We start from the raw sequence: 22,597 nt of genomic DNA on the forward strand, positions 1-22,597 counted from the left end.
TACCATGGGCTTGCTTTGGAAGATCCTCTAGATCACTTGGACAACTTTGATCGGCTGTGTGGCACCATCAAGATCAATGGTGTTTCTGAAGATGCATTGAAGCTTAGGCTGTTTCCATTCTCTTTGGGAGATAAAGCTCACACATGGGAGAAGGGTCTCTCAAGAGATAGCATCCGGACATGGGATGAGTGCAAAGAAGCCTTCCTCACCAAGTTCTTCTCTAACTCAAGAACTGCAAAGCTTAGGAATGAGATTTCAGGATTTCAACAAAGGAACCTTGAAGGTTTTGGTGAAGCATGGGAACGATTCAACAGCTACATTGCTCAGTGTCCTCATCATGGTTTCACCAAGGAAAGCTTGCTTAGTACCTTCTACAGGGGAGTTCTCCCATCTTGCAGAAACAGGCTTGACACAGCTAGCAATGGTTTCTTCCTGGGCAGAACTGAGCAGGATGCAGAGGAGCTGGTGGAGAACATGGCAAAGAGTGACTCAGTTTACAATGAGGAGTATGATAGAGCCAGCAGAGGTGAGGATCAGCAGACAAAGAAGGATATCAAATCCTTGCAAGACAAGTTGGACTTGGTTCTTTCAAACCAATCCAAGAAGGAGCAGGTTAGCTTTGTTGGTGATCCTAGTCAAGAGGTTCCTCCTAAGGTGAATGAGGTTGATGGTTTGGAAGGGCAAGAAGAGCTTTGCTTCATCAACAACAATGGTACATGGTACAAAAAGGAACCTAACTTTCAGTACAACAAATACCAGCCTAGGCAAAACACACCTCCTAGTTTTGGGAACAACAACAATCAGTCCAATCAAGCTCAAGGAAACTCTTCTCAAGCTACAGCTCCTGATTCAAGTATGGAGTCAATGTTCAAGCAGATAATGGATGCTCAGTCTAGATTAGCAAAGGACATTGGTCATGAGTTCCAAACCGTGCACTCCAAGATTGATACTAGCTATACCGAGCTGAACAACAAGTTCCTACTACTTGCCTCTCGCTTTAATGCTTTGGAGAGTCAGGTCGCCTCTATGCCATCATCTTCCAAGAGCCCAATGGGATCACTACTAGGGAAACCAGATAAGAATCCCAAGGAGTCTTGCAATGTTGTCATCTCTACTACTTCTTCAAAGATTGAGCTGAGTGATCATGAGAAAGAGGTGGATGAGATTGAAAGACTTTTGCATGGAACATAGATTGTAGCAACAGCTGAAGCACATATGGTGGATAAGGTTATGGAAAGGGTTCAGGTGCAAGTTGAAAGGAAAGTTGAAGCAACAAATCTGCAGAGAGCTGAGCCTAGGGCTGAGAAACAAGTTGAGAGGAGAGCTGACAACAAGCTGAAAGAGGTTAAGCTAGAAGAAGCCACTGAGGTTGAGCTGTCACCATATGAGGTCCCACTCCCATTTCCACAAAGGGTCCTCACCAAAGCTCAGAAGAAGGTTATCTCTAAGTTCAGGAAGGACCTAAGTGATGTTGGCGTCAAGCTTCCAGAGATCTCGGGTATGCGTGAGGCTCATGTCCAAATGCTGCTCATCCAGGACATTCTCACTCACAAAGAAGAAGTAGCAGAGCTCCTGAACATCTCAACACTGCAGCTTGACCCACCAGTCCCTCCAAAGTCTCTTCCTAAGCTTGGACACCAAGGGATGTTCACTTTACCTTGCTCCCTTGGTCAGCTCACTCTTAAAGATGCTCTTGTTGATTCTGGTGCTAGTGTGAATGTAATCTCAATGGAGATGGTGAAGAGTATAGGGATTGAGAGTATGGAACCAGACAAGTCTTCACTACAGTTTGGGGATTCCTCTTCTATAACCCCACTTGGTGTCATTAAAGACTTCCCTTTGAAGATTGGAGCATGCACCATTCCCATTGACCTCACTGTCCTTAACATGGCGACTGGGAAGAGAGTTCCTTTGGTCTTGGGCACACCTTTCCTCACAACAGTTGGAGCTTGCATTGACTTTCCCAACAAGAAGGTCACTCTTATGAATGTGAACAAAACTGTCTCCTACCCATTAAAACCTCCATTGGATGCTGGCTATTGTGGGACAATCACTTTTGGACAAGAAGCTGATAAGAAGCCCCAAGATAAAGTTGTTGTTTGTGAGACAAAAGGTCTCAATGGAGAGACTTCTACAGAGTTGTTTGTTGAGCACTTGGAAAGTGCTAAAAAGGAGGGGATGAGTGGAACCTCAAAGGCCACTCATGGCAAGAAGAAGTTGCTGCAAGAAACTCATCCTCCATCTCTTGATATGATCTCACACACTCTCACTCTCCATCCAATGAAGCTCAAGAATGGTGTCATTGAGTACAAGCTCAGGTGTAAGGGCAAGTCAAGGCCATTCTCAAGTGCAAGAGCCATCATCAACCCTCAGCTCCAAGATGATCCACTCAAGCTTCAAGAACTCCTCTCTCAGGTCCTCACCATCACTCTTGAAGGTGGGAAGGACCCTCCCTCTCACTAGCCAAAAGAAGGAAAGTCAAGCTAGAGACTTAAACCAAGCTCACTTGGGAGGAAGTCCCATGACTATCCATGTACATATGTCTTTTGGATTTTCATTTAAAGACCCATGGAAGAAGGAGGGCGACCAGACTCAACTCCGAGGCATCAGCCTCTTCTCACGCTCCATAGAGGTACTCCACCACCTTCCATTGTATATACCATTTCATATTGCATTTAGATTTTCCCTTAGTCATCTCTCTCCACTTTTCACACAAGAGACTGTGTGAATTAAGTGTGGAGGAGGTGCAAGTTGCTGATGATCTTGTGTTTCTTGTCATTAGCATGCATTATAGATAGTTATTTGCATATAAAAAAAAATTTAAAAATTTTGAAAACACACAAAAAGAAGCATTTAGTTGCATCATTGGCATTTTAGGATTGAGTCTAGAAGCATTCATATAGGTTGCATTCATGCATAAGGGGATGATTTTACCTTGTAAAGATGCTCATGCTAAGTTCTCATTTTGGAAACCTTTGTAATCATGACAACTAGATTGAGCATTCTCTTGATAGCTTGTAGACTTTGTGCCTTGAATTCTCTTCTCAAAACTCATTGGATTGTTTGAAACTCTCTCTTTGAAGATGCTCCCGTCTTATTTAAACTTAATGTCTCTTGCTTATGGTCCTTTGTGTGCTGAGTCATGGCTTATACACACTTGAATTGTCTTATCCTTCTTGTCCAATCTTTTTGACAATTTCAAGTGGCACTCCACACCCTGAACCCAAAGCTTTCTTTCAAGCCTTCATTGTTTGTTGAGTAAGGTCTTTTTGGAAAGTTTTGCATGTGCATAATGTTGAGAGTATCGGGGTCGACAATGCTTAGTCTCCATTCTAGCTAGATTAGACACATCTTTGTCTAGCACTTAGGATTGGGTGGTGAGTGTTGTTGACTTTATCTTTGGGAGTATGGTTTGGTTAAGAAAGAGAAGATTAAACTTTTAGAACTCTAAGAGTGATTATCTTGTCTCAAGGGATTATAATTTGTGATCGTTAGCTCAAAGCATTATTGTCTTGGCCCCCAAATAAAATAAAAAATAAAAAATAAAATAAAAAAATAAAAAAAATAAAAAAAATGTGAAAAAGAGGGCTAGTAAAGTTTAGAAAGAGCTAAGTTGAATCTAAAAGTGTAAAAAAATCCCTTGATTGACTCCATAAAAGAAAAGAGTTCTATTTAAAGAAGTGTTTTGAGTTCTTTGGGATATCTTGGTGAGTGATGAGAGTTGGGTTTTGGCATTTGAATTTGAAGTTTGAACTTGTATATGTATGGGGAAGGGTAGAACAATGGAGATTGAGCATTGTATGCATGAGTTGATCCCTTTCTTAGATATATTATGTGCATTACCAAAGCTACTTTGTTTTGAGAGTAAACCACCTTTAAAGATTGTTTTGAACTTCTTATTTTATCATTGAACAAAAACATTTCCTTTCCAAACCAAATGACTTGGACCTTTTGACCATTTGCAAGATTTTCTATTGAGTTTGCTTAATGATTGTTAGAGAGTTGTTGGATTTGGGTTTGTGGAATCATGATGATGAGTGTAGAGATCAAAAGAGTTGAATAGGCCTAGAGAAGTTAGAGAAGAATGGAAGTTTTGCTCTAGCTAGTTGGTATGACTATGCAAGGTTGTTAGGATGAGAGCTAAGAAGAGCATTTTTTTTGGTTATGAAATCCCTCTTTTCAAACCTCTCCTCCTTAGTTCTTGAAAGTTTACTTGAGGACAAGTAAAGGACTAGTGTGGGGGAGTTGATATCTTGCATATTTACATGTTTTTAGCCTTCATATCTTGTGCATTTTGATCATATAGCTTAGATCTTAGTGTCTTTAGGATCCATATAGCATTCATATGTCCCTATCAGGTGTTGGAGCATACTATGAGATGATGTGAAGTGTTTGAGAGTTCAAAGATCCAAAGGAGGTGAAGAATGATGCTCAGCCAAGCAAGTACTCTCTTAGACTCGACTGGACCGGAATGGTCGAGACCGGAATCACCAACTCGGGCGTGAAGGCCAGGACCGGACAGGTCAGACCGTGCAACACAACTCGGGCGTATGGGCGAGGACCGGACGGGCAGGACCGCCATGACCAACCCGGGCGTGCAGGCTCAGACCGGATTGCTTGGACCGGGATGAGGAAGCCGGGCGTATGGGCAGGACCGGGATGCAGGACCGGGATCACCATGCCGGGCGTGAAGAGAAGAGAGTGTGGTCGAGGCTGGTTTTCTCAAACCGGTCCGGTTCGACCCAATTCGACCTTGGGTCATTTTAAACACTATTTTGAAGTTCTAATTAGCCTTATCCAAGGGGCACTCTAGTCTTTTATCCTATGTATCTCTCTTTACCCTAGACCTAAGTATAAATACTTGTAATCTCTATTTTGGAGAGATTATCTTATTTTCTCTCTAAGAAACACAAAACCTTTTGGTGAAAGTTCTTACCTTGAATCAAATCATCATCTTCTTGTGTTCTTGAGTGTTTATAATTTCTTTTCATCTTTCTTAAACATGATTAAGCTTGGAAACCTCATGGGTTCAAGAGTAATCATGGTGATTAGTGAGTAGATCCACTTTTGGATTCATGGGTTAGGGAGATTAAGGGTGATTAGGCTTGATCTAGGGTGTTTAGGTGTAGATCCTTCTTAATCCTTGCCAGTAGAGTGTTTTTAATGCTTCTTTAGAGCTGGCCTCTCTAAAGTTGAGTTCTAGACATTTCCCACCCACAAGGTGTTCGATGAAATGTCTGAACCAACTCTCCTAAGCTTTTAACATACTCTACCAAAGAGATTTGTTGTTAAAGGTGTTAAGATGGCTATTAGACTTGTTATTAATGATTGCTTCATAAACATTCAACCAAAGAGATTTGATGCTTGAGTTTTGGAAGCAAATGAGCATTCTTCTAGAGATAGAGTTTGCTTAGGATTGTGTCTAGGTCTAAGGTAGATAGATTGATTGAAAGCTGGCACCTTAGTTTGAGTTTGATCACGCAAGGTCTAGATCCCTTATCCCATGAGTTCTTCATCTCATAATCCTAAGAAAGATTCTTTCTTTATTGCTTTTTAGTATTATTCTTAGCATAAAAACCATTCACTCAATCATTAGATTTAGATTAAGTATAGACTTGTATTCTCTTTGCTTTAAAATGAACTAGGAATGGATTGACATCTGAAGTACTACTTTGATTTGCATAATTGGACCCTTGAAAAGTCCTCTTATCACAATGGCCTGTGAGTTTCCAACTATTGATGATTTGAAACATCTGATCAACATGTTGACGAGTAAAAGCATGGTAGTTGTGAACCAATCCTCCATCATCAACACTAAAGGCTAAGTTCATCATACCATATACAAATAGGGCCAACAAGCATCCTCTCTCACCAGCAAGATATATTTTTTTCTTCCTACATCAACTAAATGGATGATGAAGAACTCATACATACTTCTCAAGTATATGGCCTCTGGATTACCCACACGGTAGCAATTAATTCTGAACATTCGAACATCATTGACCTTGTCTAGCCAGTCATTCAGGTAAATGAGACTTGCCGATTTGTAGAAGTAATCATATCTTCCAATTTTGTTTAACCCGAAAAAACAATCTGTGCACAACCAAAGTCTTGGATACTGGTCTTTGCTACGTTGTAGAGAATCTTATGAAGCATTGAAGGAGGGAGAGAAGCCAAGTTTGTGTTTTCCATGTTTAACTCGAATACTCGTCTAACTTTGATAAAATAAAACGGTTATTGTGTGAGAGAAATCTCGTAAATTATTTGTTACTTGTATAAGTGATAAACCCTTGAAATTTAATGAACCACTCACCCAAATTTAAGCAGAAACGTGTCCATTTAAATGTGATTTGATAGACTCCTCGAGATGACACAACTTCTCTCACATGCCTTCTGACTATCGACTGTCGCAACTCTTGGATAACTTTAACTTATTAAGATATATAATTATGTATAAGTAAGTAAAATTAAGTGATTTAGATTGTCTAAATTTATGAAACTAAGAAAAACGTAATAAATTAGATTGTATAAATATTTAAAACTATGTAAAACTTAACGAAATTTATATAGTCTATTGTTATATTTTGCAAGAAATGATTAGTATCCAAAACGTAATGTATATATTTAACGACAGCAACTAGCAGTATTGGAGATAATAAATGAAAATGATAATATTTAGTTTGAGAAAAATCCTCTAATTAATGATTCAAGCAGTGGCATGTCCATTTAAGGGTAATTTGATTGACTCCCCGAGAAAACACGACTTCTCTCACACGCCTTATGACTGCAACAGTCGCATCTCTTGAATTTGGAACTTTTTATAACTTTAATTTATTAAAATTTATTACTATTTATAAGTAAGTGAAACTAAGTGATTTAGATTGTCTAAAAATTTGAAACTAAGAAAAACGTAACAATTTAGATGGTATAAATATTTGAAACTTTGTAAAACTTAAACAAATTTAGATATCATATTGTTATATTTAGAAATTTCCATAGTTGGATTCAACATCAATTTTCATAGTTGCCTTAAGAAGTAGAATTTCTTCTTTTAACACGCTAACTTTATTGTTTGCGTTTATGTTACTTGGTTTGTTATTTATGTTTGTAAAATTTGGTGTAACTTAAAATAATTTTGGTTAAGTACATCATTTTTGTTTGTCAAACTTCGTAAAATTTAGTATTATTTTTTTTTCATGTTTGTGTAATTAGGTTAAAAAATTCAAAAAATTTCATTTTCGTACGTCAAACTTTGTATAACTTAATATTTTTTCTGTTTGTACATTTCGGTAAACTTTGTCAGAATTTTCATTTTTCATTTGTCAAATTTCAAAAACTTAAAAAACTCATCACTGAACTAATTTGATAGAAGTTATGATTAATTGTACAACCAAAATCTCAGAAATACTATGACAGTAACAATAAGACAACATACAACTATCAATATTTGTCTTCCATTATTGGGTCCTTAATCCACATGGTCATCTGAAACCACAAGGAGACATCAATAGTATTGGAAATAAGGGTTTGAATCAGATTTGGAGAACTTCTGGATGATACACTCGCCGCTGTAGCTTCAGAGTTTTGTCTCTTGATTAATCACTATTTTCTGGAAAAAAATCTAAAAATTGCAGATTATGTGAAGAAAGATGAAAAGGAAGAAATGAGATGAGAGAAAATGAGGTGAGAGGATTAAAAAGATGATAGAAATGAGAAAACCCTAAAAATTAAAGCAATTATAGTTGCCAACTTCGTTTTTGGGGTCTGGAAAAAAAAGAAAAATTTTGGAGGGAAAATTCTGAAATTTGGGCGGAAAAAATTTTTACAGCATTTTTGGGTCGAAGTTTTACCAAGTTTGTAGTTTTACAAAAAGCTTCAAAATTTTACTTTTCTATTTTTTGCATTTTTTTTAGTTTTACTGTACTCAAAAGATTTATATTATAGTTATACCACTTTTATTTAGTTTACTACAATCATTTTCCATCAAATCATGTTGTGACATAATTAATTTTGTTGCATATATAAATTTTTTAATGTCACAAGGCTAACACTAAGATAAAAAGCATAAAAGAACAAGGTATTTCCTCTATTATATAGTACACAACTATGTGATAAAAAAATTAACTATAATTATTGTAAATTTAAATCAGAAAATACTAACAAATAATAAGCATAATACTTATAAGCAACCAAACAAATTAAAAATTGTGTATCTTCAAATTTTTATATTTTATCAGTTTTACTAAGTTTTATTTAGTTTTTCTATCGTATTGAACAATCATTTAAAAATAATAGATACAACTAATCGTGGTGTGTATTTTCTTCTAGGTTCTCGAATTTGAATATTTACGAGAACAAGTATGCACTTTTTTAATCGAAACAAATTAGAGTTCTTAATATTCGGAGCTCACAGTTCAAAATAGTAATTTCAAAATAGTTATGATGTGATGCTCAATCAACTAAATCTTTTACATGCTCTCCACGTTATCCAAATCAATACCTATATTGTCTCTATCTCGAATAACAACATCTTCCACTGGCTCAGTCACCTTAAGATGTTGTTATGTTTTTTCAATGGTATCAAAGATTTTATTACAATATAACTCAAATTTTACCTATTTGTATATGGATTTATGGTCATTTTTTCTGCATATCTTGTCCACTAGCATACAAACTACTTTTACCTTCGTTTGGATTTCATTCATGACCATCTCCGGCTTTATAATAGTACTTTTAGTAATCAAAGTGTATGTTTGTGAAAAAACTCGTCGTCTCATGTAAAAATCAAAATGATTAACAACAAGTTAGATGACTTGCACGGTTTAACCATAAAATGTTACCAAGTTATATAGTTTTACCATTATAGTTATATTAAGTTATACAATTTAGTTAGTACCACTTTACCTAGTTACACAATTTTATTTAGTTGTACATTATGATTTTACCAAGTTGTACAGTTATAATTATACAAAGTTTTACTACGTTTTCTAATTATTTATCAAAATAATAATTTGATACATTTTTTATATTTTTGTCATTAAAAACAGACTCATATTTATAATTATATCAGTGTTTTTGAATATCCAAATAGATCGAGACTCATTGTTCTTAATCAGTTAATTATGAATACGAATTTGAAATTAAACCTCTTCAAGAATGAATTAATGGAGAAGATGAATGCCAAATTGAATAGAGTTTGAATGAAATAATTAAATCTGGGTTTGAGATTTACAGTGGAGAGAGAAAGGAAGAAGATAGAGTAAGAGAGAGAATGATTTTGATTGGTTTAGATAAAAAGGGTAATTTAGACATTGACCATCGAAGTGAAGAGTATCAAAACAGATAAGAGTATGACAGATCACATAAGAGTATGTTAGATCACTTTTTACCTCATTAAGAGTATCTCAGCCCTTTACTCCTAAAAACAAGTACCAACCCAAACCACATTGAGTTAAGTGCTCAGGTACTCTTAATGAGGTAAAAAGTGATCTACCATACTCTCATGTGATCTGCTATACTCTTATCTGTTTTCATACTCTTGAAGAATGTGGTTAATATCTAAAATACCCCCGACCAATTTAATGAATAAATTAAGAATCTCATAAATTAATCGAAATCGATCCACTCTCATCTCTCTCTCCTCTCCTCCACTCGCCCCTCCCGAGTCGACTCGGAATCGACTCGATAGAATACTCGATACTTCCTTTACTTCGTCATTCCCTCCCTCTTTGTTCTTCCTCGCAATCGAACTCGATCTCGTCGCTTGGATGCTGGATCATCGAGCTATTAATTCCGTTATACAGGGTATGTATCTCACCATAGACGAACTCATAATTGAATATCGGGAATCAAAGCTGATAACAATTTGGTTTTGAATTGAAGACTCGACTCCAAATTTATAGTTTTAATTGAAAAATTCATATTCATTTGGGTTTCATGAACTAATCGAGGATCGGAAATTGAAAAATTCTTATTCATTTGGGTTTCATGAACTAATCGAGGATCGGAAAGGAATGATTGAATGTCGGGTATTATGATGATTCAATCGAAGATTAGACGTTCTTGCTTGCTTATCAGTAATTGGTTACTGACACAACTCTGTGACATTGTATAACCAAGTATAACGAAGTATAACTTTGATGGTGTAACTGTGTAACCAAGTATAACGTGAATGGTATAACTGAAAAAACAAGTATAACTTTAAGTGGTTAAATGTTTTTATTGCAGACAATGTGTCCATTTTCGACGAACATACACTTTGATTATGATGGACATTATTCTAAGGATGGAGATGATTATGAATGGATTCCAACCGATGCTCGTTTGTATGCTATATCCTTTAATACATCATCGTTGGAGGAGATCACTTATTCGTTGTTGAAAGAGAGGATATGCAGGAAGATCGGAATAGATCCGTTTACGAAGAGGCTCAATTTGGGTTACATTCCATTGGTAGTGGAACCTAAGAGGCAATCGTATATTTTGGATGATGAAGATGTGTTTGTTTATCTAACATCAGTGGATAGAGAGGAAAGGAGAAGTATTTTGCATGTGGAGGACATCGAAGAATTACAAATAGTTCAAATAACCGAGCAACTGTCGAGAGTTGGAGAGAGCTCTTGTAGTAGGAACTATTGTGAGCGTGAGAGTGGATATGGAGAAGAAGAAAATATGGGAACATGTTTGGAGGACGATGAACATCCCCACAAGAAACAGAAGAAGAGTATGTTGTAAACCTTTCGGTTTCAGTTTTGATGTAAATTAGGTTCTAAATTAAGTTCTAAGCCTTTCACTTTCTGTTTTGATGTTTGCCTTTCACTTTCGGTTTTGGTGTTTTTATCATATGGGAACGTTGTGAGGTGAAATAAATTTTATTTGTGTGTTGTATAACTAAGTGAAACTGGTATAACTACGTTATGTAAACTGAATAACATGATTGTAAATTCTAAAGTTTTTAATTTAATTTTATAAGTCATGGAAGTAGTACGCTTTTAGTTTATTAGTAGTGTTATGTTAATTATGATTTAATAAGAATTATTAAAATTATTAAAATTCCATCTCATTGCTCGTAGCAATCGTATATGAAATACAATGTGTTGTCATAGCTTTATCGCTGAAACTGACTGAGTTAGATTTGATAACTCTATGGCACGAAATCAAGTTTATATGTACGTGATCGTATGGGAAATGAACTTAGGAAACATAATTGCATTGGTATAACCACAAAATCATTAATTTAAGTAGAGTATACTTAAGATAAATAGAAATAATTAAAAAGTGCAACTTTGACGCTTTCTGTAAAACTGAGTACTTGGTGAAACTTACAACAGAAAAAACCCTGGGATTAATTTTCCCGCTCAGCTTTTCGAATTTCTAATTTCCCTCTTCCCAATTTACTAAAACCCCAGAATCGTTCAATCGAAGTATTAAACACCCTTTTTTAGGTTTTCCCCATTTGCTATCTTCATTTTCTCTCTCTTCCCTAAATCTCTCTCCTCTCTCTCCTCGACCTCACTCCCTCCCCTCCCAAAAACCTAGATGTCCGCCGCTTCATCATCCACGACCGGTGGTCGGAGACGGGTACGAACTCCGGGGATACCTAGTACGTGTTGGTGCGGGGTGGGCGTCACCGAGCTCATCTCCAGAAGCAATCCAAACCCATATCGCTGGTATTATCGGTGTCTCTTTGCGGCTTCACAGAGGGTACATCCGTTTGTTGTTTACATATAGAACGCTTATGAATCACGCTTACTCGTTTTGAAAAAAAATCATGTAGCTCGAGAACGACAATCATGTCTTCAAATGGGTTGACGAAGCCTTCACCGATGAGATACAGCAGCTGGACTACCAAGTTCGAATACTCGAAGAAGAAGTTCAGAGTCTCAAAGCAACAATAAGGAACGAAGGAGATATCCGCGAAGGTCCCAAAAAGATGCCCATGATAAAGATATCAGGAGGTTGTGTTCTTCTTACCATCGTTTTAGTTCTAGGAATTATGATGTACAAAAAGTAATTGAAATTCCTAAGAGAATTCCAATCCGTAGAACTAACTGTTATTGCTAAGCTATGTTTTTTTAAGTTATGCGAAGTTGAACAACCATGTTGTTTGATCTATCGAAAAAGTAACTGTTATTGCTAAGCTATGTTTTTCTAAGTTATGCGAAGTTGAACAACCATGTGGTTTGATCTATCAAAAAAGTGTCTATTATTTTTAGTATGTTAGACAATTGAGAAAGTGAAACTAACACAATATCTGACCTATTTATACGAAAAAGTCGAACAGAGGATTAAGTTAAGCCAGAAGTTGGAACAAGGGATTAAGTGAAACCAAAAGTTGAAACAAGTGAGATTGAGTGAAACCAAAAGTTCAAACAAGTGAGATTAAGTGAAACAAGTTGAAACAACGAGATTTTCACAAGACCATAACAGTGAGAACAACACGATTTACACAAGACCTTCAATCCCATATTTTTGAACATAAGGGTCGCTGTTTAGTAGAGATTGCCTGAAGTCCTCAACCTCGGTCAAACGCGGATTGAACCTGAAGTCTGAAAGTCTACCTTCGGTCTCAAGCCATAGATCAGGAGGATCAAATAAATCTGTATTAATGTAAATGATTTTAATAAATGTTTTAGTCCACTATCATATTCAAAACTAGCCACAGAAACTACACTTACTCCAACAGTTGCAGACCTTCCACATCTTAAGGGCCACAATCATCTGTCCACCTTCCACATTTTCAAGAACATCCCGGAAGGCATAGGCCTGCTTGCCAGTTGCCACACATTTAATCTGGCTGTCACTATTCAGAATAAAGAAAACGTGTGTCAATTACAATATAAATAAATTTTGCTTGGATCATATGTTACTTTCTACTTACATGTTGTCCCTTATGTAAAAAATCATCGTTGGTCTTGCAGGGTCATCGAAACGGGCTTCCGTATTGAAGACCACTCCAATTGTATCTACCATATAAGTGTAACTCAACTAAATCAGTTCGTTTCACTTAGTTTCACTTACATCTACAGAGTCATACAAAGTTCTGAAACTAAATATGTGACTATATGTGAATATATTTATTTTAGCAGCATTCATACCTATGGGATAGTTTCGTTCCCTGTGGGACATGTGAGAGATTGCATGGATGTTCTTGAAGTCCATGAAAAGCCGATTGTTCAGAGGATCGATCATGCGGACTTGTGTGAGTCGCGAAGCAGTTAGTCTGAACCGAGAGTTAGTTGCATTGAAACCTACATAGAAACGTTCAACTCCTACCCGAAAGATTTCCACCCATTCTCCCTCCTTGTTTTCGAGGCCTCTAAAACTTTCATAATCCCCATAAACGGTCATCTCCATCTTGCACCCCTACATAAATAAAGTACAAGGATCAAGTTAAATGATGATGAAAAACTTGAGAGATGAAGAAAAACTTGAGAGATGATGAAAAAACACTTACATCTTCATCTGCTAGGACATAGGAATAGAAAGGCATAACCCTGTTGGTAACCGAGGAATAGAGAGGGTAGACCCTGTGTACTTTGACTCTGAAACGCCAAGCCTTGACGTCGGGGTTATAAGAAGCCTCGGAAATCTGGGAAAGCTTATTGTAGTAGTCTGTCATCTTGTTTGTAGAGATGAGAGAATTTCACTCAGAGATGAGAGAAGAGAAGATAGAACTCGGATATGAGATGAAATGAGAGAATTTGCAGAGTTGGAGTTTAACTAAATGCAATGGTGATGATTCTAGACGGTGTAGTGTTGTGACGTTTCACATTTGGTTTCAATGCAAGTGTAGAGTCGCGAGTGTAATAATTATTATTAGAGACTTTTTCAATCGATTAAATACTCTCTCCTCTGTCCATCAATACCATTAATTACTGGATTTTTCTCAACCATTTTTATGATCTCTTTTATTGGCCAAGTTTACTTAGTTTCATAAATTTAGACAATTAATATCAGTTAGTTTCACTTAAACTGTCAGAAGCGTGCGTGAGAAGTCGTGTAGCGTTGCAAATATCAAGGGTCACGACGCTATGGTCATAAATCAGGTCATAAATCATGAAATGACAGATTTTTCTCAAACTAAATATTTCAATTATTATTTCTTATACTGTTTGTTATCATTAAATAATCCACTCCATATAATTAATTTTTCGATTCTGCTTCTATTTAGAGTTTTGCAAAATATAAAACAATAGAATATCTAAATACTGAGAAGTCGTGTCTTAAGCCGTCTATCAAATCACACCCTTAAGTGGGATAGTAAATGCAATCTTATCTCTATTATAAATAACACGTAAATCTTTCCATTTACTCGATTAAACGAATATCTCTCAAGTTTTTCATCATCCTTGTACTCTATGTCGAACTTCAACTTGGAATCTGTCCCTCCTTCCATCCTCCATAAGATTCTCTCAAAGGTAGCAACAAACCACATCCGGGACTTTGGTAGTGCTAGAATTGCTTTCTCCGGGTTTAATCAAATAGGCAGAGACGACTACTTCTACCAATCTGCTAATCTCATTGGCTTTAATGATTGGATTGATGAGGTTAATGCTGTAAGAACATTCCAACTTAGGTGCTACCAAGCCGGTAATCCAGAGGCCATCTACCTACGAGGTATGCTTGAGTTCTTTCAACTTCATTTACTTGATGAAGGAAGAGAGAAAATCCATCTTGCTGCTGAGAGAGGATTGGAGTTGGCCAAGTTTGTAGATGGAATGCTGAACTTAGCGTTTAGTGTAGATGATGGAGGGTTGTTTCACAAATATCCTAACTTTAGTCGTGAGTTTGTTCATCGGATGAATTGCATGATCCAGACTGATCTACCCTCAGGCCATTGGGGTTACGACAAACCTCAAGAGTTTATGTCACTACTTGAAAGAATAAAGAATCCCATCTTCTCAAATGATTGCTGGTGCTCCGCAATAGAAGAACCGGTGTTTGTAGTCTCCTATAATGGATCAATAACACAGTGGAAGTGCGATCGTTGTTTCTGGCAATGTGAAGTTTGGGACTTCTGCAATGAAATTCACTTGACAGCTGCCAACTGGCCAATTGAAGATTAGTTGTGGTGTTTATTTCTCGAGTTTATGGCATGTAGTTTTATCTACTTTCACTATGTTTGACTTAATGTAATGTCTCTAGTTTCAATTCTCTAGTTTCTCTCTATAAACTAATCTTTGTTTATTTTAACTTCAATATATCATTAACAAATTAACTACATTTCTACTTTTATTTTAACAAATAAATTTCACTAGCCATTTGGAGATTAGTTTTATCAACTTTTACAACATTTCTACTTTTTACCACATTTCTACTTTTATTAAATATGTACAACATTTCTAAGTTTGGCCAAAATCTATTTATATCATATAAACTATTTTTTAAATTCAAAATTCAATAAATATATCAATAACAACAACTCTGTCCAAAAAATAACATAATAAAACATTTGAAATCTAAAAGTGTGATTTAGTTAAATTTAGTTCAACTTAGTATTATATACAGAATATTGTTGGTGATTTATTACGATGTACAGTTTCACCAATATTTACAATCACACCAATTCTTACAAAGATTTCGAAAGTTATAGAGAAAAATATCCGAATTTCATAGATCGGGTCTGGATGGTCCGCGAAATGGTCTTGGTTGGATTGTAATTATGCAAGTTTCTGTTGGCCATGTGGTCTTTTAATAAATTTTCGTATTTAAATAAAGAATTATTTAATTCTAAATCTGGGCAGTTTCGGTCAGGAGTATCTCAGCTCTTTTTTTTTTCGGGCAGGAGTACCTGAACGTTTGATTCAACCACATTGCTATTTCACTTCTTTGATCTCTCTACCTTCTAGATTTTAGAAAAAATGGTGAAGATACTTTCTCAAAAAAAAAATGGTGAAGATGCCAGTTGAATTGATAGTCAAAGCAACTACAGCGATTTCCCGGATAAGACAAAGTTTACCTAAAATATCAACAGCATCTTCATTATCTGCGACAAAAAGAAACCGAAAATAAAGAAAAAAGGGTTAGTCCTAACCAATCTATAATTTTTTCATATTTACAATTTTAAAACTTTATTCTGGCCTTTACTCTCTGTTTCACCAGTATCTGATCAGCACCGGCCTTGGTTGCAAGAGCAATATCTTCCCCACGAACCAGCCACCTTGCTCGGGTGCATATCAGACGTTGATCGTCTTAATGGTAAACCACACCTACTGCCGTCTGCCGAGACTTATTTAACAAGTTAGGTTTAATGGTTTGACACTCATTTTTGAATATGATAAATATTTCCAGTAACTTTTGACTTTTGCTTTTGCTTTTGCTAATAATTTTATAAGATATTTCACTTCTGAATAATAAATATGCTGAGAAAATAAGTTATTGTTTACTTCACCTTTTTTAAATGATTATTACTCCTCTGCGTATTGAACCTACTATCAAGTTTCTGTTGCAGATAAAACTCTAAAAGGCAAAATAATATATTCATCAATACATAAGAACCGTGAAACAATTAGTAGTAAAAAAGTTAACAATTGCCTCGCTTCCATTAGTAAAACCTCTACCACTATAACCCAAAAGAAGACAAAAATGCAATAACATGACGTGCAAAGCCAAGACACTCGCAATATATACACCCAGAGGCGGAGCTACAAAACACAGCAAGGAGGGGGGTCAGCTGAACCCACCTATTTTTTAAAAATTAATGTTTAGCTTTGACCAAAAAATGATGACCCCAGTAAATATTTTTGAATGACCCCATAAAAATAAAAGTGAACAATCGTTAAGGCATAATTATTTAGCTAATTTTGCAGTTGGATTTATGTTTCAATTTGATTTTGGACTCACCTATTAGTTTAAGCCATTTAAATACAATGATAAATAGCATATAATTTTGTGGGTCGTAGATGATTGATTATTAAACTAGTTCTTACAAAAAACATAAACAAATATCTAACTTTGAAAAAAAAAATTGTTAACCTTTTCTATTATTTTCTTAACTGTTTTTCTGAAAAAGACTAAACACTTATATATTCAAGTTGAATTTCTTAAAAATTGTTTAGTTTACTTTAAAATTTTAGATGTTGTTTTGGATTTTATTAAATATGAAAAAATCATTTAATAATTGATTTATTTCATGAATTTGATTAATAAGAATTTTAAATTGACTGATTTTATCATGAATTTTTTTTTGTTATGAGAATTATAGACTTTTAAAGTTATTTTTATTTATATATTTCTATAAAAAAATTTAATTTGTAGTATCTATTACGGAAAATATTTTACGTTAAAAAATAGTTTAAGTTACAAAATATTTTATAAAAAATATTATAAAATGGATATATATATATATATATATATATATATACATATATTGGTTACTACTAAACAAATTTGTATACATATTTTCTGACCCCGGTAAGAAAAAATTCTGGCTTCGCCACTGTATACACCTGCATTTGCATTATTCTTTAAACACAACAAAAGAATAAAACATCTCAACCCGGCGCGTAACACCGGAATGCTCCTAGTATTAATTAATCATTAAGCTAAATTAAAATTTAAAAGCAATCAATTCGTTATAAGGATATCGTCAATAGTTCCGTGAATAAATGAAATTATTTTTGTTCAAAACAAAGAATAAATAAAATTATTTGAGTAAGCTGACATTTACATGATATCTATATTATCTATTCTATTAAAACAGAAGTACAAAATTAGATTAACCCTTAGTTTTCACTATATTTAAATTGTCATGCCACTGAGGTATTAAATGAAGCTATATTAAATATGATTGTTTTTTTCCTAATTTAAATAATAGATTTAAGCATTTAATATTTTTTCTTAATTTATATAATAGATTTCCTTAATAAAATATTAACCAAAATATATTTCCTAATATATTTCGTATTAACATATTAAATATTTTTAATATTTATTAGTAATAAATAATAATATAAATAAACACACATCATAATCAATTTATATAACATATAAAAAATATATAAAAAAAATTCATATATTATTAGCGTAATGCTTCCTATATAAGTCCAATTAGTTATAAATATAAGATTTGTTATATGATACACTGTGATATAATAGATAATTAAATCACAAAATATAATTATTTTAAAGTAATAAATAAAATTATTATGTTTTAAAATGTTATATTAACAATTATGTAATACATTTTAATTAACAAATATATATAGTATACCATTAGTACGAAGAAAACATTTAAAGTGAAAAAAAATATTCATACGACTGTCACGGGTCAAACTTTAGAAATAAACAAAAACAGCGCAACATTATATTTCTTTAACAAATTTGTTTTAATATAAATTATAGTTCCAAATATGGTTATATATTTTATGTATTATAATTTTGTTTTCTTTGTTTTTGATGGATGCTAAGATTTTTGAATTGGAAAAAATTATGACCACCTCTATATTATTTTAATTAGGAAATTCAAAATTTATATCTGAATATTTTATTAAAATTTTAACTTTAATTCTTATTACAACTGCAAAGATTATTTTTCAATCTAAATTTATATTTAAATATTACAAAATACATTATTTAATATTAAATAAACATTGAAAACATAAAATAAATACCCGCCCGATCGGGCGGGTCAAGCTCTAGTTAAAATTGAAGTACAATCTAGGTTTGTTTGGAAACATGGATATAAGTCTTAAAACAATTGTTTGGAAACATGGATAGCAGTTATAAAAAAAAATTTGGAAACATAAATAGTAATTTAAAAAGAAGATTTGTTTGGAATCATTAATAAAAATATTAAAAAATATATAATGTTGTTTGGAAACATGGATAGCAGTATATTAAGAAAAAATAATAGACTTATATTATTAGAAATGAAAGTCTTTTATACTATGAAAAACTATCTATTTGGACCAACTTTAAAATCTAAGAAAATGAGCTGATCTACTTACCGAAAAACATTTTGTCTAAAATAATCATAAAATAAAATTTAAACTTTATATACATATTTCAAATCAAAATAATATTTTAAAGTTGATTTATATCAAAAATTGATTCAAAAATATATATATATATATTAAAAAATTTATTTTTACTAAAATACTTTCCAATAACCATTATTAAAAAAATGTCTTCAATATATATAAGAAAAATACATTACAAAGTCCAATTTCATATAACAACTGAAATTATGATTTTGTATCATATTAAGCTTTAAAAAATGTAATATATGTGATTATCTATATGATGGTATGTATTAAATACTATTAATTATATGATTACTTGTATAATGGTACGTATAAAATACGATTAATTATTTGATGATATAAATATGATATATAATGGTGACTAGGGGTGGATGTTCATGTATCCATTCGGGTTCAGTTTGGGTTTGTTTGGGTTACGGGTTTCCGGGATCAACGATTTCAGACCCATTCGGATATTTCTAAATTTTGGTTTCGATTCGATTCAGATCTTTGTGGGTTCGGGTTTGGATAACCCATTTAAAATTTTTAATTTTAAAATTCAATATACTTTAAATTTCTCAAAATCTATAAACAAAATAATATATCACATATAAATTTGAATAACATATGTTAGAATACCTAAACTTAACATATAAATTGATTTGGTTTAAATATTTGGATAGGGAATAATAATTATTTTAAGTACTTTTGGTGTTTTGAGTATACTTTAAATATTTAGTATTGACTTTTGACTATCTTATTATATAAAGTTTGGTTTTTCAAAGTTAGTAATTAACAAGATCGCGACAGGTGTTAAATAACAATTCTCTTTTTAAAAAAAAAAGCCAAAAGAATTTTAAAAGTTAGTTTTCCTATTTTTCAAAAATTCTTAAATAAAAACTATAAAGAAACAAATATTTCTATATAAATAATTATTTAGTAATATTTTTTTAAACGGGGGTTTAAAATAAATATAAGGTACATAAAATGTTGTAAGATAGTTTTGTTACAAATTAAAATATTTTTAAAATATTTTTTCTTATAAATTATTATATAAATCTTTATTTTTCAAAGTTTTAAAGATCACGACACATGGAAATTATATATTTAGATATAACATGTGTTATATAATTATTATATATTTAGATAACAATTTCTATTTTAAAAAAATTAAGCCAAAATAATTTTAAAACTTAGTTTCCTTTATTGAAGAAGTCTTAAACAAAAAAACTGTAAAGAAACAAATATTCCCATATAAATAATTATTTATTTATAGTATTTTGTTTTTTTCAAACATTGGTTTAGGATAATTATAAGATGCAAAAAATGTTGTACTATAATTTCGTTACAAATTAAAATATTCTTTTCTTATAAATATTTAATAGTATTTTTATGTTAAAAAATATCAAATCAAAGAGAACAGTAAAAAAATTGTATATTTTAAATAAAAAGTATTAGGTTAAAAATATATAAAACCTACAAATTATTTTAATTATAGTATTCCTTTTTGAAAGAAACTTATTTTCAAGGTTGAATAAAATATATGGATTTAAGATAATTACAAAATCAGTAAACATTGGTTTTAATATGAAGAATTTTCTTAGTAACAAAAATAATTACAAGATATGCTTTTTATTATATAAAATTTCGTACCCAAAAGTCCTAATAAGCATAATCATGACAAATGGTAATTATATGTTTAAGATTATCATATGTTTTAAATAACAATTTTTAAAAAAAAAAACTTAAACCAAGAGAATTTCAATAGTTTGTTTTTATAAGTCGTAAATAAAAAAACTGAAAAGAAAAACATATATTTCTATATAAATAATTATTAATAAATTATTATTTTTTAAATGTGGGTATAGGATAATTACAAAATAGAAAATATTATTTTCAAGACAAGTTTCGCTGCAAAATAAAATGTTTACAAAAATATTATTTCTTATAAATATTTAATAGTATTTTTCCTGTTAAAAATATTAAACCAAAGAGAACTGTAAAAACTATTCTTATAAGTTTACTTTAGTTGTGGTATTCATTTTATAAAGAACCTTATTTTCAAGGTCAAATAAAATACATAATTTCAAAATAATTACAAAGTCAATATTAGTAATTAACAAGATCGTGTCACATGTCAATTATATATTTAGAATTGTTATATGTGTTCAATAACAATTTTCCTTTTAAAAAACAAACCAAAGGAATTTTAAAAGTTAGTTTTACTTTTTTAAAAAGTCTTAAACAAAAAAACTGTAAAGAAAAAATATTTTCATATAAATAATTATTTAATAATATCTTTTTTTTTAAATTGTGACATGTGTCAAAAATATGCTAACTATATAAAGTTTGGTTCTTCAAATTTGCTAATTAACATGATTACGACATGTGTCAATAAATTTTTAAGATTATGACATGTGTAAAAAATATAATATAATTCTCTTTGGTTTAGGATTCAAAAGAGATTTTAAAAAAATTTCATTGCAAAAATAGTCTTTTAAGGTTCTCCGTAGGATTTTAGAGAAGGAAAATTACTCTTACATAGTTTTTTTACATTACATATTGCTAAAAATATCTGATAGTAATTTTCATTTTTTAAAACAATTCTAAAAAATTATTTGTAAAAACCTATTTAAAAGTAATTTTTTAAAAATGTGAAATTTGTCAAAAATATGATACAGTTCTCTCTGTCTAGGATTTTAAAAAGATTTAGAAAACAAAATTCTCATTACAAAATAGTCTTTTACGGTTCTTTTTAGGATTTTAAAAAAGAAAAATAAGTAATACATAATATTTTTATAATTATATAATGTTAAAAATATTTAGTTATAATTTTCAATTTTAAAAAGTTTATAAAAAAAATAATTATAAAAATATATTTGAGAAGTAATTTTTCTTTTTTTTTACAAAAAATATTTGCTTTTAAAGATACTAAAGAAAGATAATTATAGAAGATAAATATTAACGTTTTAAAAACAAAATACCAAACAAAAACGTATTATAAAATCCTAGAAGTACAATAAATTATTTAATAAAACTCATGAAGAAAAACTAACTATAAAATAAATAATATTCTTTATTTAAAAGATTAAAAAAAATAATATTGTAAAAGTACTCTTATTATTTTCTTATAAATAAATAACTTTCATTTTTCAATAGATAATTGTATGTTACAAAATTATAACCAAAAATATCTACAAATATTTCATATCTGTATTAAACTTATCTTATATTAAATAATTTTCTTAATTCATTATTTAATGATATATTTACATAATAAAATTTTAACTAAAACTGAATTAGAAAAATACGATATAGTGAAAAAATGTAATAATATGACGATGAAGTCTTAATTGGTATTGACCAAGCAAATATAATATCACTTACAGTGACAGTAATGATAATCTATTTTTATGAGCAAACACCAATATGTCAAATATTTTTAACAAAGTCGTTAAACACTGATTTAAAATAACGAAATACATTGGGCGAAATGGGAATACACTGGGCGAAACGGGAAAAAGTCTGTCTCCCAAGAGAAGAAGGCGGGATTGGTTTCGTATGATCCATGAGCTTAACCTGGCTTTATTAGCAAAAATATTATGGAGACTAGTCCAATATCCTGATTCACT

General features: G+C 31.9%; 1 protein-coding gene and 1 non-coding gene across 2 annotated transcripts; one reads left to right on the forward strand and one right to left on the reverse strand.

Moving 5' to 3' along the window:
* Positions 1-237: 237 nt before the first annotated feature.
* On the reverse strand, positions 238-344 carry LOC130497182 (small nucleolar RNA R71). Its single transcript, XR_008936193.1, has one exon. It is a non-coding gene; the product is annotated as a small nucleolar RNA R71 (small nucleolar RNA).
* Positions 345-11,538: 11,194 nt separating this feature from the next.
* On the forward strand, positions 11,539-12,013 carry LOC108808473 (uncharacterized protein At4g04775-like). The gene is made up of 2 exons (XM_018580610.2): positions 11,539-11,703; positions 11,777-12,013. Exons 1-2 carry the CDS (start codon positions 11,539-11,541, stop codon positions 12,011-12,013), a joined length of 402 nt encoding a protein of 133 aa, XP_018436112.2.
* The last annotated feature ends 10,584 nt before the right edge of the window (positions 12,014-22,597 follow it).

Source organism: Raphanus sativus, chromosome 6 (genome assembly GCF_000801105.2).
Source record: "Raphanus sativus cultivar WK10039 chromosome 6, ASM80110v3, whole genome shotgun sequence".
Lineage (NCBI taxonomy): Eukaryota > Viridiplantae > Streptophyta > Magnoliopsida > Brassicales > Brassicaceae > Raphanus > Raphanus sativus.

Bases quoted from the DNA above. Each gene is read 5' to 3' on its own strand.
- LOC108808473 (XM_018580610.2), top strand. From the start codon at position 11,539: ATGTCCGCCGCTTCATCATCCACGACCGGTGGTCGGAGACGGGTACGA. The intron at 11,704-11,776 runs GTACATCCGTTT...AAAATCATGTAG, and splicing joins TCTTTGCGGCTTCACAGAGG to CTCGAGAACGACAATCATGT.